At 38.4% G+C, this 13383-nt stretch overlaps 1 protein-coding gene across 29 annotated transcripts in view; it reads left to right on the forward strand.

The window, feature by feature from the left end:
- Positions 1–13383, forward strand: part of adgrl2a (adhesion G protein-coupled receptor L2a) — a 118790-nt gene that overhangs the window by 50075 nt on the left and 55332 nt on the right. For all 29 annotated transcript variants that reach the window (XM_074635167.1, XM_074635194.1, XM_074635184.1 and 26 more), the window contains one exon: positions 5769–5982. In XM_074635167.1, the coding sequence (XP_074491268.1) occupies positions 5769–5982 (214 nt within the window). The remainder of the gene's footprint in view (positions 1–5768; positions 5983–13383) is intronic.

Raw genomic sequence — 13383 nt, forward strand, 5'->3', positions numbered from 1 at the left:
AGGATTGTTTCCGACTCATGGGATCCAAACATTTCCAAGAAAAAGATAGATGTAATCATTTCCAAAATTCACATGTTTTATTAGGGTTGTCAATTAATTCAAATATTTAATCGCGATTAATCACAATTTTTGTATCTGTTCAAAATGGACCTTAAAGGGAGATTTTTCAAGTATTTAATTCTCTTATCAACATGGGAGTGGGTAAATATGCTTGTTTTATGCAAATGTATTTATATATTTCTCATTGGAAATCAATTAACAACACAAAATACTGACAAATATTGACCAGAAACCCTCACAGGTACTGCATTTAACATAAACAAATATGGCCAAATCATAACATGGCAAACTCAAGCCCAACAGGCAACAACAGCTGTGCTGACTTGACTATGACTTATTACCATAAATTACATTTATTTAACCACAATTATTATATTACATTTACTATTATAGTGTATTAACTTAGTCCGTTTGGAACCATTGTTCTAGTGGACAAAACAACAATTGGCTCTAATTGAAATTTCAATGTGTTTGTTTGGGTGGCAGAATATGCCAGTATTTTTCTTCTGTGGGTGGAAAGAAAGAATAGGGCTCCGACTGCTTTGCTATTATTGTGCAATGGCACCGATCATTGCTCTGCTCAATGCCTGCTACATAGCTGAAGAGGAATTGAAATGCTTTTCTAGTGGTGTTGGTGGTGGTGGGTGGGATGGGTGACCAGAATGCCTGATTAGTGTCAGCATGACCATGATAAGAATCTGACCAGTAAATGTCTCTGCTGCACCGTGTCGCCATGGTCACAAGATTGAGCTTTCCACGTAATATTCCATTGGTTATGCCTTGATCCTTTAATTAGTGCAGAGAATGCAACTAAAACTCTCCATTTTTCAGCGTTCGATTGACAAGCATCTCTCTCTCCAGCCCCTTGTCATTGGTTTTGGATGCGCTATCACAGAGTGAAAGTACATCAAAGCTAGTGAAATAACATCTCATATTTCGAGGAGGTGTCTGAAGTATGTGCTACCTGTGAAGAGGAGAGTGTGCTGAGTTTCCCCCCTTTGAGTCTGAAACAGTGTCTCTATGTGTGTGACAACCTAAGACGCACACAAGTAAAAAAAAAAAAAAAAAATTCCTCTCAGTTGCAGTCACGTGGTTCTGTTTTTGCACCCGTGCACCAGTGGCGTGCGCTATGTGTGGCGTCATTTGATTTGCTCTGCAGCCTTTTCCCAATTGTAGAAAGCTCAGGAGTAAAAACACAATATAGCAAATAGTGCTTCAATAAAACTGTTGAGATGTTTCTTCGGTGTAATTTTGGAAGACTTATCAGGAAGAGTGAGTGTTAATATATTAACACACGACACATATTGATATTCTTGACATGGTCGACTGTCACCATATGGAAAGTAAATAATTTTCATATCATGCATTCCCTGAATAATTATGCTAATGACCCCATGAGCAAAATAATGATTACTTTTCTGGCTCATTTGAATAATGACTTTATTTAGTTAAGTGAGATAGTAAGCATTGGATTTGTGCTTATGTTAGATTCACTGTGATCACATTATTCTGTTGTAAGTTGTGATGCATTTTCGTACCTGAACATGATTGATGGTGTTGTCGTGTCTTCATAACACCTGTATAAAAACTGAGGAGGAGGATTCATTTGAAGTAGTCAAATAAAACCCTCAATTATACGGTACAATACAAAATAACCTTTATAAAACAATTATAGCAGGAGCAGATTTGTCGGTATCGCATAATTCTCTATATGAACATTGTAGTTGAAAATTATTTCCCTGGATCGCACCACCACAGAGTGAAGAAAGATATTTTCAGGGGAATCATAAAAAAAAAAAATTAAATAATTGTACACAACATTATAGAAAACACCCAAACATTGTGGACTTCATTTAGACACATTGTAGACTTGCACCTATTGTTATCTGGACTGAGTGTCCTGTCCCCGTATGGATTCTTCTGTGTCACTCATCTCCCCATGTACCAAAAATACCATCTGACACCAGGGTGAAAAGTAGTTCAGCCTCGGGCCTAATCAATGGAGAGAGGCTTTTGGAGGTTGTTTACGAGCGTGCTTTTGGTCTGTGATGCACAAACCCAGCTGGCGAGTAAAGTGTGCTCAGAGGACGGCAATTTTGTTTGATTTCCAGAGATTTGAACACGAAAATGTACCGTTATTACGGGGGCCTGTCATCAGCATGGTTGAAAAGTTGCTCAGTGCATTTCAGTGGGAGTCTGTGTGAGCACACATTTATCTCCTCGTTGCTCCGGTCTCTGTTTTCCTACTTAAGCAGAGAGAGACTGCATCGGTTCTAAATCATAAAACCAGAAGCAGAGATTGTAAAGGCTTTGCATGGGGATTTAAGTGTTCTAACAGTGTTCCTGGGACACGGAGCATCAGTGGGTTTGGCCGTGGATTTGGAGATCAAACTCTTGGTCTTGCATATGGCCAAAGAACCAGTTCATTTCCAGCCACAAAATAGGCCAGTGCATGGTAATGTATCCCACCCAGCCATATGTAACTGCTGCCCAATTGATCCATGTGAAGTCTGTTTGACCTCTATAGTAAGACAAGCTAGGATTCAGTCCATTTAATAGAAAGAAAGAAGAAGATACTCATATACACTGTATGAGTATATATATGCATGGACGGGTGTGTCTTTTTATTATAAATCTGCCATTTTTTATGTCATGTTTTGAGTAGCACAATTATAATGTGGCATTGACTGATGTTTTACATAGGTTCTTATAGTTACTACACATTGTATTGCTGCTGACTTGTGATGGAGCCGTGCTGAAGTGCATTGACACGACCTCAAGATTGGCTGTCAAGTCCCGCTCCTGACATGCCTGTGTTTTCATTTTTTCCCCACTTGGTCTTTTTTTTCCCTCTCAAGCCAACATCTCTGATAAATTGTTTATCACCTTAAGCGTTTCTTTTTGACTCCAGAGAGAAAAGGGGGGTCTGCAAAAAAAAAAAAAAATGAAATATGGCTGAAACCTATCATATTTGAAAGCCTTTACTTTTCCATGCCTATTGGTCACATGAGAAAGTTTGCTGTCAGAAAGAGCAAGTAGAGGAAAAAAGATCCTTCCCTGATGATCGTATGCTCCCAAACAAATAAAGTCTTATAGAGGTTAGATAGGCAAGCTGCCCTCCTCCATACAGATATATCCTTTGTTTACCCGCGGCTCCGTAGAAGGACTTTCACCTGATTGGTGCACAAACGGAGGATCAGGCAATACAAACTGACATTTATCTTCCTTTGTAAAATACCACAGTAGTAGTATTTCCTGGCGAGGGACACAATGCAGGATGCTAATCTCCTGCCATTATAGCATATCATTTAATCAGACTAAGATAATTATGTTGGTAGTTAATTGATGAAGGATCCAATAGGGTAAAATGAACCAGGTCAATTTAGCAGAGCTGAAGTCTGTGGCTTTAAGTAAACCGTTGCCACACAAAGAACATCTCACACGATGACTCATGAAAAGAACGAGAAAAAGTGCTTTGTAATTATAAACAACTGCACCTATGGATCGGTCCGACTTCTTCCAGGTGCCAAACAAATTAGTGCACGAGAAGTAGTAACGACACTCTTGTTTTCTTCTTTCTCCTGTGACTGTGAACTAAACCTCATTAGGGAAATAGAGGCTTTGGGAACACTAACAACATAGTCATCAACCAAGTTGCAGGTAGCAGCAACACCATTATTTAAAAGGTTCAAAGAGGTGACAGAGTCAGCACTGCGTGCGAGGAGGCTGCGGTTATTATTCAGTGCCGTCAGTGGTTTAGTCAAAGTCCACAGAGGGGCAGCTGGCAATCTTTTTAAGCTCGATGCCACTCTCCTTCCTCTAATACTTGACATGTAACAGCCGTAGGAAGCTGCTCTGACCAAAAAAATATTCCACATTTGGATTGCTATAGTTTAGTCCACTTTTAGTTTAAGTGTGGCTTTTGGCATTGTTCACATTTGTAGAGCAGAAAGCCACACCAATGATTTATTTTCTATGGCCCTGTTCAGACCTGGCATTAACATGCGTCCTGAGAGATCCGATGACAAGTGGACAGCTTTAAGTACGCCTATTCACACCTGGCATTAGAATGCGTCTCCACATGCGTCTTGAGTGACCACTTGTGATCCAATCTCACTTCCCTGCTCTATATGCAAATATACACGTAGTAAACACATGGATAATACTGCAGACGTTGTGACGTAATATTACAGGAATGTCCGTAGTAATATCCTACATATTCGTGAATTTGGGTAAGTTTTATTGACATCAAAATAAAAGGTTATTGCACCGGGCGGTCGCCGTGGACCTCCGCACGCACCGCTGCCTTTGCCAGGCAACAGCTGGGCACAGAGCTTCAGAGAGGCGGGGATGAGAGAGGGGAGGGGGGAAGCAAGTGGGCGGGTATCGGCTCCGTGCAAAACAACAAACAAAAACACCGACAATATAATAATAATGCACTTTGAGTGCCTAGTCTGATAGATATGTAGCTTATAAATAAGATATATTTTAATAAAAGACAGTTGTATTGACAGAATACAGTAGAGCACAGATGCTGTTTCCATGCTGCGAGGCAGATGACCGCTCGCGCTTGCCTGTTTATTCACTTGAGGAGCGCAGAGACCCGCAGATCCCAGCGGGACGTCAGTCGAGAAGGCGGTCCTTAATGTGGCCCAGGACACATTCACGTACACACTGCTTAAAAAACTGTGGCCATATGTGGCCCAGAGCACCTCTGAACATGGTCTTAACGATCGGATCTCAATGCGTCCTCAATGCGTCTTGAGTGCGTTCACACCTGTACTTAGAGCTGCCCACTTGTGATCGGATCACTGAGGACGCATGTTAATACCAGGTCTGAACAGGGCCTGTTTTTCCTTCCCCCACACCCTCCCTGACACACACACACAACTTCCTCTCAATAGCCCGACCTTCGATTGTCAGCACTGCAAAGTGGATTAAATTACACTCATGTTGTACAGATGCTTGTTGTACTTTTTCATTTTAGGTAGAAAAGTGAGCTTTGCAAGTAAACCACAAGTCTCCAATGATAGACTGTGTTGCCATACTGAAATGAGACACATGACAGCAGTATGACAAAGGGAAAACTGTGGTGGCAGACTGTTTAATAAATAAAAAAAGCATTACAAAATAAATTCTTAATGAAGTTATATATATATTTGTACCAGCTGTTGTGATGGTACAAATATATATATAACTTCATTAAGAATTTATTTTGTAATGCTTTTTTTATTTATTAAACAGTTATTGTATCAGTGTGCTTACTGTACATGGAGGGCGTAAGGGTTCACAATGCTCCAGACATTTTGGCCGACAAACTAGACTTTAATGACAATTATCGATTTTTCTCCAAGACCAGTTAGGCACGGGGATGACATACTAACACCATTAGCCCACTGGTGCGGTTGAGATCTGAAATGTTCACTCAATATACTGATGTATGTCAGTCTAGTAGTCCAATCCAAAGTTCACTATCCACATATCAGCGTGATACATATCAGCGTGATTCATCTCGCTGAACAGTCCTTTTGGATATAAAGGAATGAACATGCACAAAAAGCTGCTTTTATGTATATCCAGCACATCCAGCTCTGATATCCTGTGTCTCCTGCCTTTCATGCCGTCTTCCTCTGTGTCAGCTCAGCTACACATCTCCCTTCGATTTGCACTGATAGAGCTCTTTCTCTCTCTTTCTCTTCCTCCCTCAGGGTTTAGTCGAGCTGCCCTGCCATTTGGCTTAGTACGGAGAGAGCTGTCTTGTGAGGGTTACCCCATCGATCTGCGGTGTCCAGGAAGTGATGTCATAATGATCGAAAGTGCCAACTATGGCCGAACGGACGACAAGATCTGCGACGCCGACCCTTTCCAGATGGAGAACGTCAACTGCTACCTTCCAGATGCCTACAAGATCATGTCACAGAGGTAAGACTGCAGACATCTCTGTGCAGCACCAAAACAAATGATCACAAAATGAGGTATCTGCCAAAGTTACAGGGCCCTTAGAAAATAATTGACAGGGCTCAACAGTAACGGTTGCCTAGTTGCCCTGAGCAACCACATATGGACCACTGTCAAGCATTTCATTTTGTCTGGTTGTCCCTGTTGGCATCCATTTTTCCTGCGCTTAAAAAAATCCTCTGCATCCCTTTGCCTTTGGAGTAAAATCTTCCGCCAAGGAGAATAACACGGCTGCCGTCGGATTGATTTACTCCATAGAATATAGCAAAAGTGAATGCAAGTGTGGAGTAAAAAAAAAAAAAAAGAATAGGCAAGAGTAGGCTGTCAGCATCAATAACCTACAAGACGTTAATGTTAGCACCTACGGAGGCAGCTGAACCCGAACAAAAGAGAATTAGAAACTTCACCAGAACTCGAGAGGTGAAGCTGATAAATAGAAGAGAGCAGATTTAAAAAAAAAAAAGAAAGAAACCAGAGTCAGAAAACAAAGCAATTTAATAGACACCCAAATTCACTTCTCAAAATATGAACATAACAAATTAACCTTTCAACAACATTCACACAAACAAAGGGCTCTTTTCAGTCATTCCTGATTTGACACGACTGACAAACTGCAGATCTGATCCGGCATGCAGGAGGTAATTATTCTGTCTATTGTAATTTACTCTGTTGAATACATTACCTTGCAAATGTGCTTTCTAGATTAAGTATGCTAACATTAGTCTATCACTGTTAGCTTTGGTTTGCCTTTGTGAAGCTCAGCCACTTGCTCTTAGCAAAATCCATTTAATGTGTACCTGTGTGTGTGTGAGGGGAGTTGCAGAGTAAACGGTGTGTGTGTGTGTGTGTGTGTGTGTGTGTCTGTAACACAAAGAGATAAAGCGGAAAAAATAAGTTTGTGTTATGTAAAATATGTGCAGCCATTTTTTTTGGCATTAAGTAAATATGTTGTCAATCCAATTATAAATGATTATAATACAGCAACCATTCTCTCAACGTTGGCCACCAGAAACTGATGGCCGTTTGCCAGCCACTCAAACGTCCCCGCTGACTCTTGATATAAAAAGTTGACTTATTGTGGTGATGTTGAAAGGATAGTTGGCCATCTACTATAGCTTTTATAGATTAGGACATCAGACAATAGGGATGGGTATAGTTAGGATTTTATCGATACAGCTACTCTTATTTATACCCCTTATCGGTTCGGTTCTTTATTGATACTCTTATCAGTTGTTTTTCATTACTAAATAATTGCTTTTTAATATATTATTTAAAAAAAAAAAAAAATTCAGAATGTATTTATATTTTAAATATAACTTAATGTTGTTTCCAGAGCAGAAACAGTGATGTTTACAACAGCAGCTTATCAATACTACAGTCTTTAATAATTTAGCACCGGTGCCTATTTAATACCTTGTTTCGTTACCTATCCCAATCAAACACTGAGGATACATATTAGGTATTGTCTTGTTTAATGCAAAACATATAACATTTTTTTTTAATAAACATTAACTATTTGGGTTCCAGATGCAGTATCATTATTTACCTATATCTGGCAGTACAAAATGTGCTTCATTCGGAGCATTTCCTTTTGGTGGAAAGTATATTTACTCAAATACGGTAGATAAGTACAATTTTACTCCACTACAATTCAGTATTAAGTATTTTACTTTTTCCTACACTACAATTATTTAATAACTTTAATTTGTTTTCTTATTTATATTTTACTTACAAAGCATATGATCAGTTTATAAAAAATATTGATAAACTACCCAGCAGTGTATGCAGTAGGGGTGTAAGAAAATATTGATACACTTGAGTATCATGATATTATGTTTTGTAATACTGTGTCAATTCTCAAAAACTCTAAACCTGATTTTAAATTAATTAAAATTTAAATTAATAATTTACATGCAAAGATTTGTGGCTCAAATTGCACAAAAAGTAGTGCTATGATGATGGATGTTACAGGGACTGTTATTAATGCAGATCCCACTATTCTGATTGCATAAAAAAATTAACTACTTTTCTACTCAGATTTTATGCATATTGTGGTGTGTTCTTTATACTATGACAGTTTTCTTAAAATCTGATTTAAAAAAAATCTCAATATATCGCCTTGCTTACAGTATTGCAATATATCGCAATGTATTGAATTGTAACCCCTGTATCATGATGCGTATCGTATCGCCAGATTCTTGTCAAAACACAGCCCTGGTATAAAAAAGTAAAAACTTGGGTAACACTTTCTAAGACGCCCATAACTATAATGCATTATTAAAATACCTATAATGAGTTATAATCTCCTAATAGCACTGTATAATTATAGTCATTATAAAATGCTTTATAATGATGTGTTATGAGTGTTGTTAAAAAGCATATATTTATAAGTGCTTATAACTACAATTATACAGTGCTATAAGCAAATAATCTGCTTATAGCACTGTATATTTATAGTCATTATAAAATGCTTTATGCTTATTGATATAAATTAATATTTATGAGTGCTTATAACTAGAATCATACAATGCTAAGCAGATAATAATGCATTATAAGTATGTTTAAATGTATTATAGACTTGAGTGTCACAGAACATGTTACCAAAACTTGCTGCTTACGTGTTGATGCATAAATTATAATAATAATAAATAATATTTTATAATATAATGTAATAATTATAAAAAGTAATCAGCATAATGACTACTTTTAAATGTGATACTTCAAGTACATTATGTTGATTAAACTTCTGTACTTAAACTTCAGTAAAATGTTGATTGTAAGTACTTTTATAGCATTATTTTGCTACTTTTACTTAAGTAAATGCTCTAAATACTTCTTCCACCGGTGGCATTCCCTTTAATTTAACTTTAAGATACTGCTCTTCTGTGTTGGCCTTTTGGTAAATCCTGTTGGTCAGATTAAGGGCAGGCTCTTGGCAGGCCCGACTTACAGATTGATCACTGGCATGTCCCACATTTTAAAGCCCCTGTCTCTGTAGCTATCACTCATGTGCAAAGACGCGTGATTTATTTTGGAAAACATATCCACGGAGGTGCACGGACTTGTGCAACTCAGTAGGGTTCCACTGGTAACACTGTATACATGAGACCAGTTGTCACATAGGGATGCCATCTGAGCCAAAGTGCACAGGATGGAATGACATATGAGTGCCACAGAGAGAGAAATTGGACGGTATGAGACCGTCAGCAACTCTGGCGAGCCGCCTCGGGAAATAAAAAAATAATGAAATAAAACAGTAGAGCCCTTGTATTCAGGGGGTTTATTGTCAAGCCCTATTTGATGAAGTCAGATAGCTGACTCACATTGTCTGTCTTGAAAGGCTGCAGCCCGCCTGCTCCCCGCTTGTGGCCTTGTGTATTACTCTGCCCTCAGCCTCGCTCGAACAAAAACAGCCCACTGAAGCACAAATACTGACCCAGCAGGAGCCACCTGACAACAAATCCCAAACAGTCTCATAGAAAGAAAGCGTCTGCAGAGGACTCCGGTTCATTCCACATATGCATATCCTGAGAGTGCCAGAGGCCGTAGTTCAGATGTTATTTTAAATGTGTTTTTAGCATTTCAATGTCACTGCTGAGCTATTGTACTCAGAGAAATATGTGTTCGAAGAAAAAGTCGTGTGATACAAAGGGTCTGTCAGGTGCGTGGGTTCAAAAATCACACAAAAAGAAAACCTCACAAGAGTTCACATCTGATACCGCAAGGAAGAAAAATCCAAACGACATCAACTGATATAAAAAAGTGACTGGCATATATTTACATAAGGTGGCAAACACAGATCATTTCTTTGTCAGTGTGAAAGTTCTTGTGAGATATATCACCACAGAAAGTGTGAGAGCAGATTTATGTGAAATGAAGCCAGATTAATTCCTATGTAGGTCTATATATCATAAGAGCAGCGTTTGCGTAATCAGGGCAGAAAACAGTCTGCTGTCATGAAAATAGATTCAAGGACAGCTTGACAAACGCCCAAGATTGCATATGGGACTAATTAGTGATTTTATATCTCTTGTCCGTTTATTTACGGGAATTGACTAAAATAGGAAGCAAATGTAATGCCTCTGCTGCCAAAAATAATAATCCTCAAACGAGAAATGTGGTGGACCTTTTTTTTTTTGCCTATTTGGAATGCAATGTTTGTTTCAAGGTCCTTCACTTCTCCACAAGTCAAAAGTCTGGTCGGCGCTCTGGCTCCTGCTGAGGCTAGCCCAGCCGAAATGTTCCATATGTGGGGCAACCCACCGCACACACACTGTGCGTATGTGGAAAAAATAGTATTTCCTACTGTACCGTCTCCATCAAGAAAGGACCGAAGAGCCAAAATTATTTGTTGCCATAATTACCCTGGCCTGCTAATTTAAGTGTGTGGGACAAATCACATTAGCACTTGTGTGGAAAACTGTGTTCACTTTTAAAACATCCGAAATTAATGCGGCCCTGAAGTGTGGAGAATTGGATTGAGGCTTCACTGAGTTTGATAGATCCTGTTGGCACTCTGAGTTGTTTTTATATCTGGCTGGCATATTATATTCATGAGCACAATGATTTTTAGGAAAATAGCCTTAGGACGGTTGTGGCTCAATTAGAACATTCAGCTGCAAGCAATTAGTCGACTCAAGTGGGTGATAATCTGTGCAGGAATTTTTCACGTGGACACCTCCCCAGCAGATGTGAAACTGCATGGCAGTACAGTTTGAAATAATTAATTCATTGATAATAATATTCGGCGAGGTGATTTTTTTATGTCCTCCTTTTCAGGGTTTTCATTTCTTAATAATTACATTTCCTCATCTGCACTGATGATAATGATAATGATAATGACTGCAACCACAACACATCTTGGAGATTAAAACTGTAATTTAAAATTGTATTATTTGGTAATACGTCTAGTTGTACATGCACTAACCATCTGGTGCTTATTGATTTAAATCTGACCGGCAGTCCTTATCGCAGTAGCTTGAGGAGTAGTAAAGATGACAATGACACATCTTGACTAATCATCGTCACAAAAAGGACATATTAAGATATGCAGTATGAATAAGTGGCTTACATCTATTGATTTCTCCCTGACTAATGAGCTTCATCGCGAGTATTCGATAACAAGGTCATTGATTGCAGTAATATAACATGGCTGGGTCCTGTCATGCCGGTGGATCACGGGTTTTCCAAGCAGCATGTCACTGATGAGAGTGATCAAAGCCGATAACTCTCTAACAGACAATGTGAAATTCATTAGTGGGATTAGAAGACAGCTAGTTGGTTAATCATTATCATTAAAATGATCATTACCATTCACCATTGAAAGGTTTTATTTTGCAATGATATCATCACCCGGAATGTCACCGATTTTTACAAACATTATTAAGTTAATAGGGTTGTTAACAGCCGACTTGTAATGTTGAAATGACCCGGTAATATCAGCATGCGATTGTCAATAAACGCGAGGCAGCTTTGGCGACTAAATGATGCTGCTTACACTATTTATATCAGTGACAGGGCTGCTTGCGAGGCTCTCCGAGGAGCTCCATCGCTGCCGCCTGACAGCACACCGCCTTGTTCTTCCTCTCTGTTAGTGTTTATTTAAAGCGCAGCAGATTAAGATTTCATAAAGATCCAGATTAAGCTTGGGGTGTACACAAATTCATGAGCCATGAAACTGCTCTCTGCTCTCAAGACTCTATTGGTGGTGGTGATGATGTGCTGAATTTAAAAGTGCATAAACTGTCATCAATATCCATCAGTGATCCTCAGTAGCCAAACAACTGCTTGTACCAATAAATAAATAATAATAAATATATATCACTTACAGAATAAAATAATACAAATTTTTTTTTTTTTGCATATTAAAATATGGGGTAATGGAATTTGATAGACTTACTGACAAACATGCTATATCTTGTTATGTTACTTACTATATATTTCTTACATGACAGTGTATACTGTCAACAGTCATACCATTTTTTTTTACCATGGTTGCGATCACTTTAACATTTCTGGATGTACCATTGTGCATAGTTTGCTTTATGGTCTTATTAGATTTTTATAGGATGTTTGCATCAATGTGACGATGTACTTAGATTTGTATTTGCCCAAAACAAACATGCCCATCCAGTTATTTTATCCATAAACTCATTCGGGTTTCCAGACAATTTACGTTATCATGATATAAATCACAATGTAAAATTACACCTCCCTATTTGACAATATTAATAGCATTAATAAGGGCTGCCCCCTCTTAGTCAATGAGACGACTAATCAGTCGTTGTGGTTTTAGTCCACTAAGATTTCTTGAGTCGATTAGTCGTTATTTATGATTTTTCATGCTGAATGACTTAAATTATGAGCACATCTCTGGTAAACACAAGATTTAAAGTGGTGCTTTTGTGTGATTCTTTGTGGAGAAACTCAGTTTCACAGATCCGTCGATTAAATCAACTAATCGATTACTCAACAAGATTGTATTATTTTTAGTCGACTAAGAATGTTTTTGGTCGTGGACAGCCCTAATATTAAATATGTCTGTGAGTTGCAATTTTTCCACCGATGTTTTTTAAATTATACCCTTTAAAATTTACAATCTGCAAATATTAATCGCTCATGATACATACAGTTTGATGAATCAGACATCTAAAATCACTATTAAATGTCTTTAACAGCATTGCATTCTGCTTGTGTTTTAAAAGGTCACATACAGGGCTAAAAATGGACTATGACCTGCCCCAAACTGCATGTGATTATCATAAAGTGGGCATGTCTGTAAAGGGGAAACTCGTGGGTACCCAGAGAATACATTTTCATTCACATATCTTGAGGTCAGAGGTCAAGGGACCCCTTTGAAAATGGCCATGCCAGTTTTTCCACACCAAAATTTTGCGCAAGTTTGGAGCGTTATTTAACCTCCTTCCCGCTAGTATGACATGGTTGGTACCAATGGATTCTTTAGGTTTTCTAGTTTCATATGATGCCAGTATTTCCACTCTAGCTTTAAAATTGAGCCCGCTACAACCTCCGAAAGATTGACTGTGTTAATGTGTTAAAAAATTAGTAGCGTTAAAACGGATTTGCGTTAACACATTATTATCACGTTAACTTTGATAGCCCTAAATATAAGCTTATAAGAATATGAAATGGAAAATACGTGTTTGCAGAAGTATTCACCTTCTCCATTTCACTTTTTAATAGATGCACCTTTAGCAATAATTACAGTCTGGACTCTGCACTTCTTCTCCGTTCTTCTTTGTTAAATAGCTCAAGCTCTGTCGGGTTACACGGGGATCGTGAGTGAACGGCCTTTGTCGAGTCCAGCTACAGGTTCTTGATCTGGACCCAGACTCGGCCACTCCA

This window comes from Sebastes fasciatus, chromosome 5 (assembly GCF_043250625.1).
Source record: "Sebastes fasciatus isolate fSebFas1 chromosome 5, fSebFas1.pri, whole genome shotgun sequence".
Lineage (NCBI taxonomy): Eukaryota > Metazoa > Chordata > Actinopteri > Perciformes > Sebastidae > Sebastes > Sebastes fasciatus.